This window comes from Lingula anatina, chromosome 1 (genome assembly GCF_051362555.1).
Source record: "Lingula anatina isolate TDL-2025a chromosome 1, LinAna3.0, whole genome shotgun sequence".
NCBI classification, from domain to species: domain Eukaryota; kingdom Metazoa; phylum Brachiopoda; class Lingulata; order Lingulida; family Lingulidae; genus Lingula; species Lingula anatina.
The window spans coordinates 25,349,207-25,371,289 of NC_141767.1; the positions used below are offsets into that span (position 1 = coordinate 25,349,207).

The 22,083-nt window shown below is 35.4% G+C and overlaps 3 protein-coding genes across 3 annotated transcripts; 2 read left to right on the plus strand and 1 right to left on the minus strand.

Annotated features, from left to right (window-relative positions):
• Positions 1-1,452: 1,452 nt before the first annotated feature.
• LOC106178426 (neurensin-1-like) lies at positions 1,453-4,915 on the plus strand. Its single transcript, XM_013561587.2, has 2 exons — positions 1,453-2,026; positions 2,844-4,915. The coding sequence occupies exon 2, from the start codon at positions 3,076-3,078 to the stop codon at positions 3,865-3,867; it is 792 nt and encodes a 263-aa protein (XP_013417041.2). The 5' UTR covers positions 1,453-2,026; positions 2,844-3,075; the 3' UTR covers positions 3,868-4,915.
• Positions 4,916-8,544: 3,629 nt separating this feature from the next.
• Positions 8,545-15,865, minus strand: LOC106178419 (O(6)-methylguanine-induced apoptosis 2-like). Its single transcript, XM_013561575.3, has 9 exons — positions 15,660-15,865; positions 15,049-15,170; positions 14,655-14,753; positions 14,243-14,419; positions 13,872-13,986; positions 13,425-13,528; positions 13,135-13,202; positions 9,705-9,895; positions 8,545-9,264 (listed from the first exon to the last, which is right to left on the minus strand). The coding sequence occupies exons 1-9, from the start codon at positions 15,742-15,744 to the stop codon at positions 9,197-9,199; spliced, it is 1,029 nt and encodes a 342-aa protein (XP_013417029.2). The 5' UTR covers positions 15,745-15,865; the 3' UTR covers positions 8,545-9,196.
• Positions 15,866-16,296: 431 nt separating this feature from the next.
• LOC106178433 (ribonucleoside-diphosphate reductase small chain) lies at positions 16,297-21,840 on the plus strand. Its single transcript, XM_013561601.2, has 8 exons — positions 16,297-16,519; positions 16,954-17,007; positions 17,297-17,356; positions 17,562-17,810; positions 17,970-18,103; positions 20,305-20,533; positions 20,803-21,021; positions 21,202-21,840. Exons 1-8 carry the CDS (start codon positions 16,427-16,429, stop codon positions 21,361-21,363), a joined length of 1,200 nt encoding a protein of 399 aa, XP_013417055.1. The 5' UTR covers positions 16,297-16,426; the 3' UTR covers positions 21,364-21,840.
• The last annotated feature ends 243 nt before the right edge of the window (positions 21,841-22,083 follow it).

Consider the following 22,083-nt stretch of genomic DNA (forward strand, 5'->3'; position numbering starts at 1 on the left):
CCTAAACAATTCCTAATCATCACTTGTGTGCATTCTTTCATGTCGAGAGCAACCGCGACATACTTTGTATAATTCCCATGTCCTGTTTCATTTTATTTGACTTCATATGATAATTGACAAAATATGAAATTAAACATGTTTATCGCTACTCTATTATAAATGAAAAACGCGGCCCGAGAACGCGAGACAGACAGATAACTAGGGCAAAAGATGTAAAATGAAGACCATAATGACGGATCTATAACCCATTATTGGTGGGAGAAAAGTGACTGAGCCCTGTCTCCCAAATTTTAACAGTGATCAAAACGTGTTTTTACGCTCTCGTAGATATGACAGGAAATTTATTTCTACAGTACCTTTACTTGATTACATCATAAATTCTGCAAATAAACATTAATCAACCAACTGCTTTGATTCTATCCTCTTGCCCTAGTAAATACAGTCGAAGTCAACGGGTTATTCCCTTGACACAGGCTGGCCTCGCCTTGACTTGAGTACATTGATCTCATTAGCCTATGTGGGTTTAATTGCTGTTGTTTTTCCGGAAAACACTCCGTAGAATCAGTGGAGTGCATAGCATGGCAATCACTTTTGGGCTCTTTATCATAAGTAACAAAAGATAACAAAAGAACATGATCAATCACCGTGGGTAAGGGTGGGGTGGAGGGTAATGTTTTAAAGGCCGCGTACACAATAAATAGAATTTTAAAAACGTGAAAAGTTCTACGATAATAAAGTGAGCAAATTAACAAATTGAAACAAATTTACAAATGAGCACGTTTTAGGGCAGTATTTCGTTTCTCATAGAAGATTAAGGCAATGGTAGGTTAGAAACAGATTCGAAAAGTACAAATGTTTTTGTTTGAACGTCAGGGTAAAAATATGAACGTGTAAAATGCGTATTTGGGTACCACATTGAGACCATTTTTGGGAATGTTAACCCCAGCCTTGATTTCATGTATAAACGTATATTATAACGTATATAGATTTCTTGCCACGTCTTGTTCACGTGTGTCATGTGTGCCTGAGTGACTTTTTCAAGACCATACAGCACTGATGTTTTTCTAAATAAACAAAGGAAACAGCTGGGTGCGGCTGGGTGTGTTGAAGAAAAACCATAGACCTCCGTTGATCAGGCGGGTCTTGAAAATATATACATTTTAATTTATTTTACATAAAATAATGTTTTTGATTTTTTTTTTTTTTTTTTTTTTTTTTTGATCCAAAATTTGTGGCTTTACCGATATCTCCTGAATTTACCGATCATACAGTGAACATTCATTGAACACTTACGTTTATTACGTTTATTTGGTAAAATTCACTGTTATCTTAATTTATGCATATTGTTATTATGCTCAATAAGGACCCTTGAAAAAGAAAAATAACAGTCACATCACATCACATCAACAAATCTCACGAATAGCAATTAACAGGGCGCAAATGCATATCGATCGCCAAGCGAGGTATTTACAAATCTATCTACATCTGTACAGATTCATCGTGCCACGGAAAGCAAAAACTGCCTGGACGGAATAATGAGCATCAAGCCCGGGTTGTTTTTCACCAGAGACCATATGGTTTTTATGGACAGTATGATAATGAAGAGTTGGTAAATATTAAGAGCATACACGATATATTTCAACCCTAGAGCCTGTCAACATTCAGCGACACGAAGCTGACTCACGCATTCAAACTCAGCGTGGGATTCAACGTGGAATTTTTATCCAGCCCGAAGAGCCGTGATACGCTAGCTTTATTGGCTAGTTGGGCGATCTGTTATTCGATGTGGTTGTGGCTAGAAACACGACGCGAAAAAGACATTTCCTTTTAAACAGCCTTCAATCCTACTCAGCGTGAAGCTACAGGTAACATATGAGGAGAAACACTATCCGTCAAGTCATTCGAGCATAATCTCAGCCCCTCAGATCTGTGAGAGCCACTGTAATAAGGGAGTTTGATTGACTGGTAAATACAGTGACGCGATTTAATGGTGGATCAAGTGCTGATATTACAGCAACAGTTGAAGGTAGGTGAATTTTATCTGTGTGGTTTTTAAGACAGATCAATGCTATTTGGCTGCTTAATTTGTAAAATTTGTGACTGGAATATTTTGCTTAGATATTTTCAAGTAGACTATATGTACCATAGATAACCTGAGTTAATATGACTAACAAAGCTAGCAGGTAAAAGCTATCCAGAGCTAAACTCATTTTGAAATCCATGGCATTAGCACCGTACTATCTCCATGAAATTTACACTGAAATGGAACTCGTGGCTATGGGTGGATTTTTTGGATTATGTGAAATATAACCCAGTGCCATTCGCATTCAGATAATTGCATTTGACCACAATCTATTACATAGTGTTGATTTTAGGTCGCTTTTTCGAAAACGGCATCAATATTTTCAAATGTGCCCAACTGACAGTTAGCGAACTGTCAGTCGAGACAAATAGCAAAAATTAGAGCACATTTAGCTTTAGTAAGCAATAATGTTCTGTTATGCATATTTTTACCCTTTCAACCCGATATTACAAAACTAAAACCTTTCACAGCGATATTGTGACACGTATGACATATTAAACATTGGTTATATTCGTTTTCATCTTTATTAATGATTCCAACAACAAATGATACATATTTGCTAAGTAGTCTATCCATGTGTACAAAACATGTCCCAGAAATGTTTCGTATTTCCTCCTAATATAAAACAAAACAAAATGACAAATTACGGAAATTATTCTCATGCACGCCAACATTGAACTATTACGGTTTCTGAGCAGCAGCAATTTACATTTCACTTGCATTAAATTTCTAAACAACTTTAGACTAATGTGCATTTCAGACGGACGGTTTCCATAGCTGGTTTCCAAATTACATTGCTCAGATCACCGGTGCAGATGCTGTGTTGACCTTCCTACTGTGACAAGCACTGAGAGGGCAGCATTCCATGAAGAGTGGACTTCACGATCGAATATTACGGAAATCGTTAAGAGACTGTACCAAGGTAACATTGTGTAGGCTGGGCATAGCACAGTAAAGTATGCATTTCTAACGCTTTTGGTATTTTTTCGAATATGGAGTCAACAAACGCAGCGTTTTCAAAAGAACCAATCGAACGACCTGAATCATGGGACCTTGCTTCTGACAGTGATGGTTCTATATCAGATACCAGTTCCCAGTCAGCACCAGAGCAAAGTGGGGATCCCAAAAGGCCCAGGAAAACAGTGCGCATTTCTCGGCATCCGACCCTGGAAAAAGTGATCGAATCAACCAACGATCAAGAGGATAAAAGAACCGGCTGCTCTGACTATTTTGGGGTTAAATCATACTTGCATTATTTCTACGAATCCGGGTTTAAAGATCCAAAAGTGTACGAAGAAGACGACAGTGCATATCTTTTACGTCCAAACAACCGTAGAAAGTGGTGCCGTTCCGTATGGTGGAAGGTCTTTTCGTGGATCGGTGTTTCTCTTCTTGTAATCGGCCTAGTGGGGATACTGGTAGGTTATGTGACCCCAAAAAAGCCCATGATTATCGAAAAGGACGGCGAGACGGCTGTGATCGACAAGGATGCCATTTATTATAACTACAATTTCGATGCCGTGAAGCTTGTAGGTTTGGTGGTATTTTGTATAGGCGGGGCTACAATAGCTATATCGCTACTGGTGCCGAGTTTCCTCAAAAACTACTACGACGAAGGCCAGGACGAGTCCTTCAAGGTCTACCTCAACAATGACGACGACCGCCAGGTTTCAAGCCCTTTGGAACGCCTCATTCCAACGTCAGCCCGCTGGCGCAGCATTCAGCCAGATAGGCAGGTCGGGGAGGCCATAGTCTGCCAAGAAGGAATCGTTAAAGTCCACTAAGTAGAGCTATTTGCAGCATCCAGCTCTAACATTTTACCATAGCAATGTAATCGCGTGATCAATTCGTCAATTATTTTTCATGTTTTGGAAGAACAACATACTGTTTCATTGATTTTTTTTTTTACATTTTTGAAAAAGTCCCACTTGTGCGTCATTTAGAGCACAAGATCTATACAAACTGTTTATTTAGACACTATTTAGCTTATGACGCGATGACAAAACTGGAGGGTCATAGTGATGACTGTGTAATTAGAAAAATGAAGAATTTGTTTATCAACGCACGCACAGTCGTAAATCAAATGGCTTAGATGTTATCAGCAGATATTGCCATATATAAAGATATAAGCCATCATCTACCGGATACACGGAGAGTATTATGAAAGGAAAGCAATAAATTACTGATACATAATGAAGAAATCCAATATAGCACCAGTTGCTATGGCAGCACATCTCTATCAAAAAAGAAAAAGAGAAACATTGCCTGCTTTATGATTGCCATGTTTATTGTGCTGTAAATGCATTATATCCGGTATCCTAAGAGATGCTTTTCTGAAAATATAATATAAAAAGTACAACAAACAAATCTTAAGAAATTGGTTGTGATAAAAAAACTACTTTACGCTTCACGTGTCTTCATCATTTGAAGCTTCGTAAAAAAACATGATGATGGACAAAAATGCATACACTATAAATGCAGTGTATACGCATATGAAATTGGTTGTTGAAATTATTTTATGTCGGTGGCCTCGCGCATCATTAAGAATGCGGTCAAGGAGAAAACATTGTTTTATCGACAATAATGTTATAGAAACAGGAGCACGCACAGTGCAAAGGACTTTTTGATCTTGATAGGCCATTAGTATCAGACCACACGTATACAATGTACTAGCTAGTAGGCCCGCTACACATTTCACGAAGTTATTAATATTGGTACAGCACTATATATTTTATGATAGAATTTACCCACTGCGTATAGATATTATTATACAATTAATGGAATTAAGGGTGTATATTTTTGTTTCGAAAATAAATAGTCTGTGTAAACACATGTATAATGTATTGTTAGATGCATTTTAATTTTTCCAATTTCGTAAACTGATTGTCCCTTTATAAGGCCTGACGTCCTAATTCAGGGTTCATCTCAAATATTAATTATAAAACAGTTGAGTTGACTTTTTAACCTTTTTAACCAAAATCGATTAAGTTTTCAGGGAACAAAACTACCACATTATTATGCAGTCTAAGTTCTCTCATTTAAATTCAACATCCCCTTCTTAACTCACGTGCACATTTTGAAGATCAAAAACATGGTTCATTGACTTAAGCAGTTAGGATAGGTTCCTTAGGTGTGCCGCAGGACCCAGGAGGACAACCAATGGGAAAATCGATGTAAAACAATCTCCATGGGACTCAACATTACATCATATCTGACCATTTAAGGTTTGACTTAACCAAGTTATTACGTTTGATCTAAAATAAATGTGATTGACCAGGGGAAATTTCATTACCACGAAATTGACACCCAAAAGGGTTGAAGTTCCATGCCGAGAGGTAATCCTAACATTTTGTCATTTTTATATACTGTACACTCAAAATAACATGTGCCTGAATTAAGTATACGTAGAGACATCCGAAGCCCCAAATATTGCCATAAAATAAAGTCCAGGTCCTGAGCACATAGTGACCCTTCCACATACGAAAAAAAGCAAATATTAAGTCTAACCTACCAGTACATACTCCAACGTAGTCCCGGTTTGGGAGCCCAACCCTCTTGGTGTAATAAATTTCATTCTGCTTTGTTTACATTTGAGAACTGTGGGCTAATTTCGCTACAACAAGTGGTGTGTTACTAACACTAATTCATGATGAATATTTTTCATACAATATGAATAAACATAACATCTAAAAGTCAAAAACTACTCTAGGTTCACAATTTAATATTTCGGGCGTTTGGTTAAAGTTAACATGAATGTGTTGTACAATAAGAAGGCCAAATAAAAAACACAATATGCACAATAAAATGAAAATGTTCGGATGTAGCGGCTCTAAATTTGATTTTTTAAAATATCATTGAGTGTTTTGATTAGCCCACGTTTCCTGAAATACTTGTGTAAGAGCAACGTGTCAAGCACCTTAAGGTAAATCATTATCAACTTGTGAACCTTCAGCGTTAGAAAAGCTCATTTGGGCAACACCTTCGCTAATCATTCGTGCAAAACAGGTAGGATTGGCAATGGTAATTGTTCAGGGAGTGATAATTATGTTTCACGATTCTATTGACGTCTGTCTCCGCTTCTTACATTGTAAGAAAATGGTCAATATAGTCCAATCCATCAAAGAGTTCGTTTGCCCACGTACATACTGCACAAGACGCATTTAATCCGCTTATCACGTGTCCTATGCATAAAAACTGTCACATATGCTTGTTGCATTATTGTTGTATTTTTTTATCACACAAAAACATATGCGCGTGCTAACAAAAGCTCATAGCGGTTTTATTAAGCGAGGGATTCATTTACCTGCCTTAATATACTGTCAATAACTGCGTTCCCACCTACAACGCATGTCAAACACAGGACCCAAGCGTATGCATTGTAGGCCCATAATCACAAATCTAGTCTATGCCTGAGGTCGATTGCCATCGACTGACAATTCCAGCATTGCATTCAATCAGTTGTCAGTGAAACAATTGACTACCGCTCGCAGCGCCATATTCTAACCCGCTGGAGGTAAAAATTTTTAATCCCGTCGTTTTTATGTTGCTTCTTCTTGCGGATGTGATCTTGAATTCATATAATCAATCATAAGCGTTGATCGATTTCTTAGTGAGAACATTTACCAAAGATATACCAGTAGAACCTTGCTGCAAATTCGAAGTGGCTCGTGTTCCAATAGATTTAAATTGCATTTACGGAGTAATCTCCCCTCCAAATAACATATTCTTGCAGCGCACGTCCTCGTACTCAATACTTATCGTGCTAGAACCAAGTAAGTGCCACATTGTTAAAAGCGCGTATGTTGCATTTACATGACACAAATGGCGCCAACAAGGATTTTTTTCTAAGCTTTATGTTCTGAGGTCTCTTGATAATTTGACTATTTCGTAATGATTCAAATAGGACCAGTGAAAATCAGATGTAGTATTCGAAACCGAACCATAAGTAATTTCTGGTGAATTTTGACGTGCTTTGAGTTGAACCAAGTAAAAGGCAACCGCTTGCTAGAACCGTTAGCTGGAAAATATAAATCACATCCCTCCATTCCTCTAAGGTTTTATGTTTCTCGGTTGTCTCTGATAACCACTTCAAAAGAAAATGCACTTAATAAGCACTTCACGAAATTTTGAAATTCAAATTGCTTTTAATCAACACAACTTGTGCATCAGAGCAACTGCAGTGATTTTATCATTTAGTACTGCTTGATATATTGGCGTAAGATGTCGTTTCAATGAAGTTCTATAATGAATGCAGTTGGCCGTATCGATTTTTGCATCTAGTGAACAATTCAAATGCCGTGAGGATATCTATATAGAATATCTGAAAGTCTAGGAAAACAGAGAACTAGAATAACACTTTTATATTCTGTAAAATGCAAATATCATACTCTACTGTAAATTTTCCATTTCATGTTACCCTTTCCTATCGAGTTTGATGCTAGTATAATTGCGATTAATGATCAGGACTCAAAAGCTCCATAATTGCGCAACATAACATTGGCGCTAGCTCTACTTATAGAACAGACCTTAAATTAAGTTCCAGCTCCTGGGAGGTAAATTATCGGAATTAGTGCTCCCCGTGCTGTGGGAGATAATATTTTATCATATAAGTAGAGGCGAGGAAGTGAGCAGGGAGTAGTTACATGAAGCGAGTAAAATTTAATAATACTAAATGAAAAAATATTTCACAAATATAAACGGATTACTTAACTTTTTTTTTGACAACCGACTAGCATTAAGGCAATATTTTGAGCAATATTTTGATAAGACCTGCAGCGTCCTCCATTCAGCAGAACATTGCATTTCTGGTGTAGGCCTACTTTTCAAAGTGCTGGCTGTACATGGAGCAACTCCTTTCTTTCCAATCAGCGTTTCAATAAACACCACGAAGGCTTTTGGATGGAAATTCATTCATCTACTATTATAACAGGTAGTTTTCATAAAATAAGAAAAGGGCATGTAGAGAAAGGAGGGCGACCCGGAAGATGGAACCAAGAGCTAAAAGGCTAAAGCTGTGTTTTCGAAAATTCCACTTTTCCTTGCTCTGTTCGCCTTTCCTATCAGTCAAAATCGACCTTAAAAACTACGCTCAGAAAACAATATGCAAATGCTATACAGGCATTTGATGTTACATTCCCATTGAGATTTTGAAAAAAATTAGGAGCATGTAAGTTCTCACCATATCAGTTCGTATGCAAGTTTTTATGGGATCTGAGCGACATTTGAAAAATTCCCAACGTTGTTTGCCAAAAAACCCTTTATTTACTCTTCTGATGACATTTAAATGGCACAAAGTTGCAGTGTACTCAGATTTAATCAATACAAAGTGTGGGCATTTCTTTCTATATTAAGGGTAGCTAAATTAAATAATTGATGACTATTTGCAGAATGTCTTTCAGCACGTCTTCCACGAAGATGGCTTCTGGACGCCTACAGGTAAAACAGAAGAAAGAAGAAAAACACTATTTTTCAACTTTTATTTTTACTTTAAGGTGTAAGATATTAATTATTTCTTAATACCTTTTCATTTTCTTATCACCTGCATTTATATACAAAATTACAAATTTACATTTATACATCTTAAATACAAGTTTGTTCATTATACATGTACCCACTCAATTTACAGCAGGACTCTTCAGACAATGGGAATAAGCACAAACTTAGTACTTTGAAGTCAGTAATTTAATCTTTATGAATTTTAATTAAAAAGTAGTCAAAGAACTACTCGTTCATCAACAATAAAAAGAGGTCTTCAGGAAAGCCTTGCTCAATCCTTAAAATCTAAATGTGGAATAAAAGCAAGCTTCGGTCAGATTTAACATGCTTACAAGAAATTCAAAAACAGAAATTGGTATATCTAGTCAGTGATAATTTTGTTTACAGATAACATTGTGCCAAATCTATGTTTAACAGCAATATAAACCTAAAATGAAATAAACACATGTTGTTGGAACAAATATCTGATAACTGAAAAATCTCCGTATCACAGTTTTTTTCTGAGTATATCACAGATAAATTAAAGTAATAAATGTCCAATATTATTTATCAATGTTTGGTGTCCTCTGTCCCTTCTAAACAAAATGTACCTCTTCATTCATCTTGCATCCAAATAACTTAAATCCACCTGCCAACTGAATTATAGATGAAGCTCTGTTTGCCTGTACTATCTGGATGGTAATGTGCTGAAAAAAAAGACAAAATATCTTTGAAAATTGAAAGTGTGATTTCTAAGTCTTTAGACAGAAAGAAAAAGAGCTTACAGGAAAAGGCATTCATACTGGTCATTTTCATGGCTGCCTCCTAAAATAATCTTATAGGAATCCATGACAATAGCAGATTCACCACTCCACCACTTGAGTAAGAAATCCAATTCATGAACTGATCTATTCAGGGTAACTTAGATTAATGCACATTGTAGAAGCCTAGCCAGACCAAGCTTGTAAGATAACCTTGGGTGGCCTGACAATGATGTTTAGAAATGGATTGAACGTTTTCAACTGCACATAGAGATCTAAAGGAATATAACATGTACATCTGTATCTACAGCCAAACACACTTAAATATAGCAGCATGTGCATGTACATTACACACACAAGCACACACTACAAAAAAAATTACTCACCTGGTCCAGGTAGATCTGTGCCTCTGATGTCCCCAGTCCACCGACTACTAGATGAGACAAACATGGAGCTAGACATGAAGTGTTTGGGAGCACCATCAAAGTCCACCAACTCATAGCTGCCAGGTCCAGGCTGGGGCTGTGCTGGAGGCAGGGGCATGGCTGGGGCTGAGATACACAAGTAATGTTTGCGTCTGTAATACAGAAAATAATAGATCTGATTATATAAGTTAAAGTAAACTTGAAAGAAAAAATAAGATAATGAGGAATACGAGATAAATGCATGATGATAAAGGTCCCATTTGGGCAGGTTAATTCATACTGTTGGTGAAAGTTGTTTCAGATGTTTTAGGTGCATGACTGAACACTGACAACTGTATTTACTCAGGGAATTATATCCGATATAATTCCCTGATTTGCTGAATCACATATTTCCTTGAATCTCATGTCAATGGCTGTCACTTACAATCAACAGTACCCTCATATATCTCTTCCTCTCTGTATATATTTATATACACATCTATGCTGTACACATCATAAACATGTGTAGTGAACTAAAATGTAACTACAAGTGTAGCAGCACAAAACACTGTTATCTTTGTAGTGTCTTTTCCTTTTTTTATTTTATCAATCATTGCAGAAGTACAATGGCTCTTTTCAAGTCATAATCCGCGTTCCTCGCCTCAACACCACACTGATTGTTTACAAGATGCTCAACTGGATCGATCGTTCTGAGTAAAGCACTTATATTAATGTTTAAGTTAACTCCACCTTAAAGCAATCCTGGACTGAATATCAAAACCTCATGTTTTTCAACATCCGATCTAGCTTACATTACTGACTTTAACTGGCCACCAATTGATCAGATGTAGTTTCCTGCCAATTAGAATACTAATCAATAGTTTTCTTTTAGAATTTCTTCATATCCAGGTGGATTGCAAAGCTATACCTTGGACACAGAATGAAAATACACATGTATTTTGTGTCCAAGGCTATACATACCATGGGGCTCTTTGATTTCATCCTTTGACGGTGATATCAAAGTATTCTATTCAAAATTTGGGGTTCAGGGTGGGAAACATGTACGATTTCTTTTTGTATGTATGACAAATAATGCACTGCTACCCCCTAGCCCAATATTAATACTGTACATGTTGTTGCGTATATCAGGCTTGTGGACAGTGCATTGTTTAGTACCATAACCATGCTTTGGAAGGATTGAAATTAAGTCCAATCTAGCTATGTCATTACACTAATTGCAGTTATCTAACTCTAACACAATTATTATGCAACTTATTTTGTGTTGATATTGATAATTAATGAAGCTAAATAAGCCAGTTATAATTTAGTCTAACTCATATGCAGATTGATTTACTCATCTTTTCTTGGACAATTCGATACACAATTGTGTCTGCAGATAATAAAGGTCATCCTATTGCCCTCAACTCTTCTTTGTCACTCTTTTATCTCTTCAAAGTCACTATTATCTCAGCTAATAATTCACCTGCTATTCAATACTGTGTTATACAAGTACAGCTGCCACCAGCAGCTTGTGTAAGCATGGAGTGATACATCAAGCAAGAACATGACTGACATCAGGCATTAAACCCCTTTCCTTTCCCTTTCTCACTGGCATGATGACATGCAAATATTTAATATCACTTTAAAAATCAGTGCACTATATATCTGTATCATATTCCAAGTAGTGTTTGTAAACTGTATTTCCTCTCACTCAGTTAAGTAGAATGTGGTACTTAGCTGATCTGAGAAATAATATGGATGCATAAAAAACAATGACACTAATAAGACATGTCCTTGTTCTTGCACATTTTGAACATAATATAGGTCCAAGGACACACGTAAAGTAAAGCTTAAACAGACAAAGATGCTGTACAGAGAAATAATCTGATATTAAACACAGGCCAACGAGACAACACATTCCCTGTAGAGAGTACCACTGAACTTGACAAGATATAATTAGTATAATTGGTTTAGGATGCCCCTTAACATATTCTGGTGAGTGTTATAAGTGTTCATGGTATGTTTATCTTGTGGCTTAAAATATGGTTTGTCTAAAATGCATTTCAATGCTTGACAATAACCAAGATGCAATATACAATTGTCACACTTCTTCACATGATCCCTTTAAATTTACATCAATCTCTGCTAATGTCACTGCATTTTTTTATGATAACATAATTATTTTAAAAGCTTCTGGATAATTACCACTTGGAAGCACTCTAAATAAGAAAATCATAGCCAAAGAATATGTTCAGCACACATATATGTACATGTAAGCTCAATATCTGATTTTCACTCAAGTAAATACTAGTACAGTATGTGGTCTTAGTTAACAAATATAAAACTGCAACTTTACTATCTATATACTACGTCCAAACACACATCATGCATATATGTTTGTTCCTACATGTATATGTTTGTGGATAGGAAGAAAATAATTAAAATAGATCTGGGCATTTTCTGAAGGAAAAGATGGAAAATTTTTTACTAAAAAGGACCTTATAAACTGATAAGGCATTTGTTAACTCAAGCCTCATATTTGTGAGCACAAATGCACAAATTAATGACTCCAGCCACGAGTTAAGTACCCTAACGTAAAATCTAGTCTAAGACTCATGTTAGCAAATGCTAATTATCGTTTATGAGGCCTTTAACACAAAAAAGAGGAAACACTACACACATTGTACAAAACCAAAATTGTACAATATCCAGTCTCTTTTGAACAGCTGGAAAAGCAAAAATAACATTTCACTTTGATGTATAAAAGTCCAAGGCATGCTCATCCAACAATCAATAAATGCCAAGCGTGATGCTTATGAAAACTCAAATTAGGTCCTTTGAGTCTGCTACTTTCAACTTCCTGTTTGTCAGATATTTTCTATCAAGAAGGATATACTGTTTCACGGCTTTCCCTTCTTAACACCTGATATAGCACTGTAAATTACCAACCCTTTCATATGCCAACTTTATCGATTGAGTGAATGATTACTGGGAAGAAAATAAGTTCCCAATTCACCTGCGAATAACATATGGGGAACATATCTATAAAATGTTCAATTCTAATTTTATTTAAGCCAATCTGAATATCATCAACATCTAATTTAACCTGGTTTAAAAACAATTGAACCCTAAAATAATAATTATAATAACAACTGGTAACAAGATCTTGTAAAGTGCCAGTTTACATTACCAGAATAAATTGTACACTGCACTGTATAAGAAATACTAAGAAATGTATGAAATTGGCACCATATATAATTATCATTTTGAAAGTATACCAATGGCCAAGGACTTCTTTTAAGCTTTTCATCCTTGTTTTTGTAATAAAATCGTTAACAGTGATGTCTATTCAGAAATGTATAACCATCACAGCTTCTTATGAAAATTCATATACAGAAGACAGTTTACTTACGGTAAAATGAGTTTGTTTGCACTCTCCTCTACTGCCTCATGTGGTTTGTATGTCCCAGGTCCAGGATACTGTGATATAAGAAAAAAATTAAGTTTTGTCCATATATCATTAAAAACATGTAATCTATTTTGTAAAATGTCACACAACACTGGTTACCACAAAACGGTCTACACACGCAGCAATTTATAACATCATAACAAAATATATTATAAATATATAATTCTAAGAAAATTTAGCAAATTTATCATACCATTAGATGTTTCATTTTCATAATTATTTGATATACTTACAGGAGGCGGATCTGGTGCCATTTGTCGTTTTGATGTTGACTTGAAACTTGAAAAAGGAACTTTGATACTGTCACGAAGGAGTTTGTCATCTACATGATATTGCCCTGAAAGATTACAGATAAAAGTTAATAAAATGGTATTATTTGGAGTTTTCCTCTTTTTTTCTTATCATAAATACCCCTTTATACAACATGCAAAAAATGCTGATTTTTCTTATCTTAAAATCCATTTTATAAGCAGTTATTGGAGCTTATTAGTTTTAAACATCAAGTCTGTCAACAAACCTGCACATATACCATGCAATAACACTTCTGTTTAAAAAAACTTAAATATATACTAATACATTTAAAAAAGAATAGTTATAAAGGGGGGAAAATCATACTGAATTAATAAAAAACCTTAAATGAAGGTTTTAAAATTATCAAGAAATAAAACAAACTTATTTACATGGAGCAGGTTTCTTTGCAGATTCCTTTGTATCCATAACTTCCCGTTTTGATTGTGACTTGAAAGCTGCTTGAGCAGATACATTGTTAGCCTTGCCTGGCTTGTACCTGAGGACCTACAAAGAAAATAAGGCACATATTGAAATCAAATATACAAAGTCCGATCTAGTATTGGTATCAAATTTTAAAAAATCCTAACAAAATGGTGTGTAAAATGCATTCTTTAAGCTGAAGTTCCATTAAATAAAATGCTTCTTATATAGACTTGTATCTCATTATAAAGTTAGCAGTTTTCATAAAATTCAGATTTAAACTCTTTGAATAGAAAACATTGGAAAGAAATGCATTTTCTAAGATTTAATTAAACCTTACCTCATATTCATTTGGTGCTGGTACAGCTGACAGTTTTGCAACAGGCTGCGCTATAGGTTTGTGGAATACTCTTGTATATGCATTGTTAAAATCTTTCTTTGACTGTAACAAACTTGGCAACTGATAAGCAGCAGAGCCAGGACCTGGTGTTGGCCCCACTTTTTGTTCTCTTTTACTCTGCAATAATAAGAAAGTATAACAACATGGTTTATTCTCATTAAGTGACAAATCGAATATTGCAAATCCTGTCTGATAAGAAAAAGTGATATTATAAAATATAATTCATTATTAAAGTCAATTAATTCTAGATGTCTTGTTTTAATCTTACCAGAGTCAGCAATTGGTGGTTAATACAATAGCTCTGGGAGGGGAAGTTAATACTAAAAGTATCTGATAAAATATATGTACAAACCTTTGATGCAAATCCTCCTGTTCCTCTTTTAGAGAATGATGTGCTGACAGTTTCTGTTTTTGTTTGATTTACATATGTTCCTGGACCAGGGTTATCATCCTTGATAAAGGAAAAATAAAAATTTACCATGCTGTTAGGGTTCAAGGTAAAAACAAATTCTTCATGAAGATATATATTAGAAATCAAATATAATCCAAATTAATACAATTATATAATACAGAAAGCTTGAATATTATAAAACAATTTTATAGTTTAGCAATTTTATAGTTTTTCTTTAAGTGATTTTGTTTCTAACCAATACCATAATTTTACCAATATTATTAATGAACAACAGCCTAAGTTTACATTCTCTGTTGGTTATTCTTAAGTAAAATGAGACATTTGATGAACTTACTATAATTGCTTCATGGTTAAATCTTTTGGCTTTTGATAAGAATCCTTTCCTGTCTGAATTGTCTGTGATTATAGTTTGGTACCTGCTGGGTATGGAAGCATTTGGTGCTGCTATGCTATTACCTGAAACAAAAATAAAAGGTTTCAAATAATATTTATCTATCTTGAGGGAGTATTATACTCCATTATGTATCACAACAAGAGATAAAAGCCATGCTACTGGGTTTTGTACAGTAGTAAATAACAACACAGGGGCTCTGGCATGCATACATGTACATGTACTTTTAGCTGATTTATACCAATTGATGCTACTGCCAATAAAACTACTATTGTTGCCTGGCATGTATGGCTCGGTGTTATTCGTAACCTCTGCTTCAATGTACTCACTTGGCATACATGAAATAAACATTTGACACCTGACACGTCCCCTGTCACTCTGTCACTCTCAGGTTATACACTGGAGTGTGAACTACATGTACGTGTACTGTACGACTCATGAGTATTGCATTACTCAAGTTACATTAATTCAGTTAATAATGACAGCAATGTATGACTATTCTAACAATCAAATTATAGGCGACACTCCTATCTTAGCTGTACATATGATTATACCTTTATGAAGTTTTCCTGATGTCCTCCTACTGTGAATTCTGCTAACATAAGAATTGTCCACATCTCTCAGGCTGTCCAGCGCCATGTTGTTTATGTTGTTTCACTGCCTTTACTGTGATGTTTGGAAATATGTGCGCGTTGTGAAATAGATCCAATAAAAAAACATAAATCTTACATCACACGAAGATTTGCTGAAAATATACCATGTGAAAGTCGCTAATCTTAAGCTAATGATACTATAAATGCAAAAAAGAACTTAAATGCAACCATTTTAAACGCAATATCCGTTTTTAATTCATTTGAGTGCAGTAATTTTGTTGTCATGACCACGACCTACTCCATGACCGGGGTACTACTTACTAAAGGATTCGATGTGAAGAGTCAATTTTAAGATGCCGCGTTATAAAGTTGGTATATTTTCCTGTCATGGCATCATACATTTTACAGATACGAATAATGGAGGTATTTTTTTTTGGGGGGGGGGGGATCACACAAACTGATGATACTTTTCAGCCAAATTTATTTTTGACGAGAAACATCCTATTCCCCTATAACTGGACGATACTAAGTTAAGCCAATCATATCAATCCAATTTCGATACCGCAAACATATCACCGTTTTTCATTGGCTAACCTGAACAGGCCGCGAGAATTTAACTCTAAAACTCGCGGAAAAAATTTGTACTCCGCTTGCAGCCTGGTAGAACCTGGACGTAGTCACTTCACATTAGTATTTTACATAATTTTCTTTTACCACGCTTTTTAACCATGCTGTCTGCTCATTCACCAAAGACTACCAGCAGGATAGAGTCTGAGCTCGTCTCAAAGATGGGGAAATCCACAGTCAACGACGAGAATCAAGTGAGTGAATAATGCATGTTACAGTATTATTGGCGCCAAAGTTTCAACATTGCTTTTTTTAATCAGAAAAATAACAATGGGCGAGGAAAGTTCATAAAATGATAAAATTGCAGAAATAAGTGTGTGGGGCATTGTCATTCCTTGTCTTGCCTGAGAGACATTTAATCACACTGAAATATTTCTTGTTTTGTTGCCTAATGCATTGGATGCAGTGCCAGTGGTGATATAACCACCTCATTTAACCAATGATTACTAAGAAACAATAGACAGTGTTAAAATCCAATATTATAAAACTAAACTGCAATTTAAGGTTATCATTTTATGTTGTGTTGACGAGCTGGTAGGCAGCGCTTCAACTGATAACTTCGAAGTTATATATATCTTACATAAGTTATGTCGTCGATGCCAAGTAATCTAAATACGATTAATTTCAGCTCCCTTCCGTTTTTTTAAAGAAGACAAAGGTTCTTGGCGAAAATCGATCTCAGGTAAGTCCTGCGGACTACCAAGAATTTCTGTTAAATTCAAAAATTTTTTTATATAACATTACGCGCCATTGACGTCACTGGCGGGAAATCTGTAAACACAATGGGCTTGGTTGTGTAAGTTTTCCGTTTGGTACCTCAGCGGGGAATGGCTTTTGAGCAAGGGATAATAAGGGTGGGTTGATCATTATATTCAAGTTTATCACTAAGTTATAATAATTTCACAGATTGGGCCAAATAAAATTTTCATTTTAAAAGGAATATTGTATTCATTGAAACTTCTTATTTTCAGAATATTCAAAAAGAAACCAGCATTACCTTATCATTGAAGCAAGAGGAGAATGTGAAACAGGTACATATTTTACTGCCATTTCTTTTAAATTTAAAGGCACTTTATTCATTGGCATTTTTTTAACATCAATAGTTTCTGCAAACATCTTTAACTTACATATTTATTTATTTATTCAATTTTTTATTCAAAGACTGGGTACTCATTATAGAAAAATAAATGCACTGAAATATTTTGTTTTTAAGTATATGGTTTAATTTTTTTTTAGACAAAAGCAACTGTAGATGATGAACCACTTCTTCGTGACAACCCAAATCGTTTTGTCATTTTTCCTATAAAATATCAAGACATCTGGAAAATGTACAAAAAAGCAGAGGCATCTTTTTGGACTGCTGAAGAAGTAGATCTTTCTAAAGACTTAGGACACTGGGAGAAGCTGAAGCCAGAGGAAAAACATTTTATTTCTCATGTATTGGCCTTCTTTGCTGCTAGTGATGGCATTGTCAATGAAAATTTGGTAAGGGAAATCTTAATTTCTTTAAAAAAAAATGATTCACCATTCATTTAACGAAAACAACCAGTAAATACGTAAATGTCATAATTTTCTCTAAGAAATTTTTAATCAATTTGTCACAAAATGGACAAATATTATTTCTTGTTCTTGTATTATTTTTAGGTAGAGCGTTTTGCCCAGGAGGTCCAGATCACAGAGGCTAGGTGCTTCTATGGATTCCAAATTGCAATTGAAAACATTCACTCTGAAATGTACAGCTTGCTTATAGACACTTATATCAGGGATCCAAAAGAAAGGTAAAGTTCAAGCATGGGAGCTACAATTTGATTCTCCTATTATTAGTACCACCAGCGTATACGCTGGCGGTACTCATGGTTTTAGTCCCGACCCGTCTCGTACAGCTCCGCCGGCTCCTGCGGCTCCGCAGTCGGGCGCCGGAAACAAGTCACCGTTACCGCTTCTCCTCCTAGACCGCCAGGACCTGTGTCCCCATGTCTTGGATTTAGGTCACATATAATCTCAACTTGAACACCCTGGTTTTTTTGTCTCTGTCGGTGCATTGGCCTGGGCGTGACACTTGTTGAAACGCACCCTTGTCAAAATTTTTGAAAATTCAAGGCTAAATATCTCCCAAACCAAAGGAATTATGGGAAAAATTACTACAGAAGTCTGACCAAAAGTCATATGTGGAGATTCCAAATATGCCCTTTGATATGACTTTTGACCTTTTTTTCAAGGTCAAACAAGCCAAAATTTTCTAAAAATGGGAATTTTCTGCAAAAAAATATTTGTTTGTGCTATTTTTTGGAAACTACACAGATCTAAGCTCTCCTGTTACAGTGAGGGGTTACAATTGGGGACTCCTTTCATCTTTGGGAGTTTGGGGTCAATCGGTGCATTTCCATGGGAGAAGCAGCCATTAGATATCGAAACTGAAAACTTGCCTTTATTCTGGAATGGTAAATGCCAGAGACCTTTTGTTCATCGCACTTTGTAGAACTTGTCAAGTGCAATACTGGAGGTGGTGTCCATTTTTTTGTTTTCGATATGGTTTAGGCATTGCGCTATATATCAAAAATTACAACATCGCAATATTCAGTGGGGAAAATGTTAAACATTCCAAAACTGGCAGAGATACGCCCATAGTTACTATTGAACTTGAATAGGAAGTTATATACAAGTAATCTAACTGTGACCTTTAAATTGACCTTTGACCTACTTTTCACCATGAACTGAACTTTGCAAATTTTCTAGCCCTTATATCTCCAAAACTGGCAGAGATACACCCATAGTTACTATTGAACTTTAATAGGAAGTTATATACTGGTAATCTAACTGTGACCTTTAAATTGACCTTTGACCTACTTTTCACCATGAACTGAACTTTGCAAATTTTCTAGCCCTTATATCTCCAAAACTGGCAGAGATACACCCATAGTTACTGTTGAACTTGAATAGGAAGTCATATACTGGCATTCTTATTGTGACCTTGAAATTGACCTTTGACCTACTTTTCAACATGAACTGAACTTTGTAAATTTTCTATCCCTTATATCTCGAAAACTGGCAGAGATAGGTCCAAAGTTACTATTGAACTTGAATAGGAAGTCATATACTGGCAATCTTACTGTGACCTTGAAATTGACCTTTGACCTATTATTTATGATGAACTGCACTTTGCATGTTTCCTGGCCTTCATATCTCCAACATTGGCAAAGAAATGCCCATAGCTACTATTAAACTTTTATAGGAAGTCATATACTGTGACCTTGAAATTGACCTATGACCTACTTTTTACCTCAAACTGAACTCTGCATATTTTCTTGCCCTTCATATCTTCAAAACTAGCAGAGATCTGCCCAGTGTTGTCCCTAGGTTTTCTCTTTTGTCAGCATTCCGGTATATGCATTACTGATAATGCATTTCAAGGAAAACCAATAGGCCTTTTGTCTAGAAAATCACAGGAGTGATCAGTGTTAGGAAAATACAGGTTAATTAGGACATCTCCTTGATTGGACCATTTTAACTGTTATGTTTTTTTGATTTTTTTTTTTTTTTTTTCATATTTTGAGAACTCTTGTTTATTGCATTTTATAGAGCTTGTCAAGCACAAGACTGGTGGTGGTGTCCATTTTTTTTTTTTTTTTTTTTTTTTTTTTTTTTTTTTTTTTTTTAGGGGGGGGGGGGGGGGTCCATACGAATGCGCTTACTCCAGCTGGTGGTACAATATCCAGAGGCGGTATCGCCTCTCTGATCCTCTAGTTTCTTTTTTTAGGTCTGTAGTACACAAATAGTTTAACTGAAGTGATGGTGTAAACATTCATAAAAGTTATTGTTTCTTAGTAAACATTGTTTAAATGAGGTGAATGCATCACCACTGGCACTGTATCTAATTACGCAACAAACTAAGAAACGAATTAAGCTTTTTTTTTTTCAATCCACCTTTGGATGACGGAATTATTTGCTTTAAAATGAACAAATGTTTTTGTTCTTCCAGGGAATTTCTCTTCAATGCAATTGAAACTATGCCTTGTGTAAAGAAAAAGGCTGACTGGGCTATACGCTGGATCAATGCCAAAAATGCCAGCTTTGCAGAGAGAGTTATTGCTTTTGCTGCAGTGGAAGGGATCTTCTTCTCTGGTTCTTTTGCTTCCATCTTTTGGCTCAAGAAAAGAGGTATCATGCCAGGCCTGACATTCAGCAATGAACTTATCAGCAGGGATGAGGCAAGTTATTTTTATTTTATATATCTATTTGATGAATTCACAGTATTTTTTACGTTTAACTTTTAAAATGTGGGGCATAAGTTTTAAAGTTATTCATAAATAACAGGCGAATTGCACTATTTCTTCCTTTTGACACCCTTTCTCACATTAAAGTGTATCTCTGTTATTTGACACCGGTTTACAACATTGTTCACACAAAAACAGTTTGGAAACTACACCATACAAAACTGAGTGCAAAACATGGACTAATTAATTTTTTTTCCCCACAGGGTTTACATTGTGACTTCGCCTGTTTGATGTTCAAACACCTCAAAAACAAACCCACACAGGCAAGAATTCATGAAATAATTCAAGATGCCGTCAACATTGAGATAGAGTTCCTGACAGAAGCTCTGCCTTGTGCTCTCATAGGCATGAACAACACCCTAATGGCACAGTACATAAAGTTTGTGGCAGACAGGCTGCTAGTGGAGCTTCAGTGTGAAAAGGTAAGAAGCAGTGAAAATGCCCATTTAAGACCAACTTGGCATTGTACTATTTGGCCTTTTCTGCTTTCAGCTCTGCAATATTTTGTTCCGATTTCTGGAAAATTCCCCATTGTACTATTTGTTTGAAGAACTACAGGAATATCTGATTATTATGGAAAGTATTGTTATTCTGTTTTTCAGATTTGGAATGTAGAAAACCCATTTGACTTCATGGAGCACATATCTTTGGAAGGAAAAACCAACTTTTTTGAAAAGCGAGTTGGTGAATATCAGAAAATGGGAGTGATGTCATCCACAAAAGGAGAAAGTAATCACCAATTTACCCTTGATGCAGACTTTTAATAATCCTTCTTTAGAGGATTTGAAACTTTAATGCATATATATTTAAAATTCAGAATTCTTCGCAAGGAAGTATAGTTTTACATTGTTTTTAAAGATGACCGAATTTTGCAGGGAAGCTTTTTCTATCATTTTATAGTTTTTAGCATTAATTTATTATTTTATGGGTTGTACTTGATCTTGGTTAGATAAAACATTCATTTTAAGGTCTGATTTGAACTTGGCATGTTTGTTTGATCTACATGCATATAGATACATTTAAGTTTTATAACAATTTTAACCTTTTAAACATATAATAAGGTTGCAGGAAGGTACCAACTGTATAAATTGTAAGTTCTGTAAGATACTTGACCAAGCAAAGGATACTGCCGTATTATTTTATTCATAAATGGTGTGAAGTATTAGATGTACATTTGTTTTATAGTCTTAAAAGTTCTGTACTTGTAATATTAAATAATAAACTTGTATAGTTGTCATTAACCTGGGTTTATAGAGTTGTGTGGATCAAGTGTACATCACGTTTCTGAAAATGCACCTGGTCTTTGTTTAAAAATAAAAGGTTATCACTGTTACAAGGTGGCTGGGAGGAGGAAAGAGATGAGAGCATAGAAGCCATTTTAACTGAACATTTTTGGGGGACTTGGCCCTCGGTGTTTAACATGCATAAAAGGAAAGCCGTTTTGAGTGACTTCTGTTTGACATATAACTGAACATAAAATTTCA

What these genes read in the sequence shown, in the direction of transcription:
- LOC106178426 (XM_013561587.2), top strand. Translation starts at nt 3,076, where the DNA reads ATGGAGTCAACAAACGCAGCGTTTTCAAAAGAACCAATCGAACGACCT.
- LOC106178419 (XM_013561575.3), bottom strand. Translation starts at nt 15,744, where the DNA reads ATGGCGCTGGACAGCCTGAGAGATGTGGACAATTCTTATGTTAGCAGA. An exon ending in CAGCACCAAATGAATATGAG is followed by an intron (nt 13,987 to 14,242) that starts GTAAGGTTTAAT and finishes TTTTCTTTGTAG; the next exon opens with GTCCTCAGGTACAAGCCAGG. An exon ending in TGCAAAGAAACCTGCTCCAT is followed by an intron (nt 13,529 to 13,871) that starts GTAAATAAGTTT and finishes GTAATCTTTCAG; the next exon opens with GGCAATATCATGTAGATGAC.
- LOC106178433 (XM_013561601.2), top strand. Translation starts at nt 16,427, where the DNA reads ATGCTGTCTGCTCATTCACCAAAGACTACCAGCAGGATAGAGTCTGAG. An exon ending in AAGAGGAGAATGTGAAACAG is followed by an intron (nt 17,357 to 17,561) that starts GTACATATTTTA and finishes ATTTTTTTTTAG; the next exon opens with ACAAAAGCAACTGTAGATGA. An exon ending in AACTTATCAGCAGGGATGAG is followed by an intron (nt 20,534 to 20,802) that starts GCAAGTTATTTT and finishes TTTTCCCCACAG; the next exon opens with GGTTTACATTGTGACTTCGC.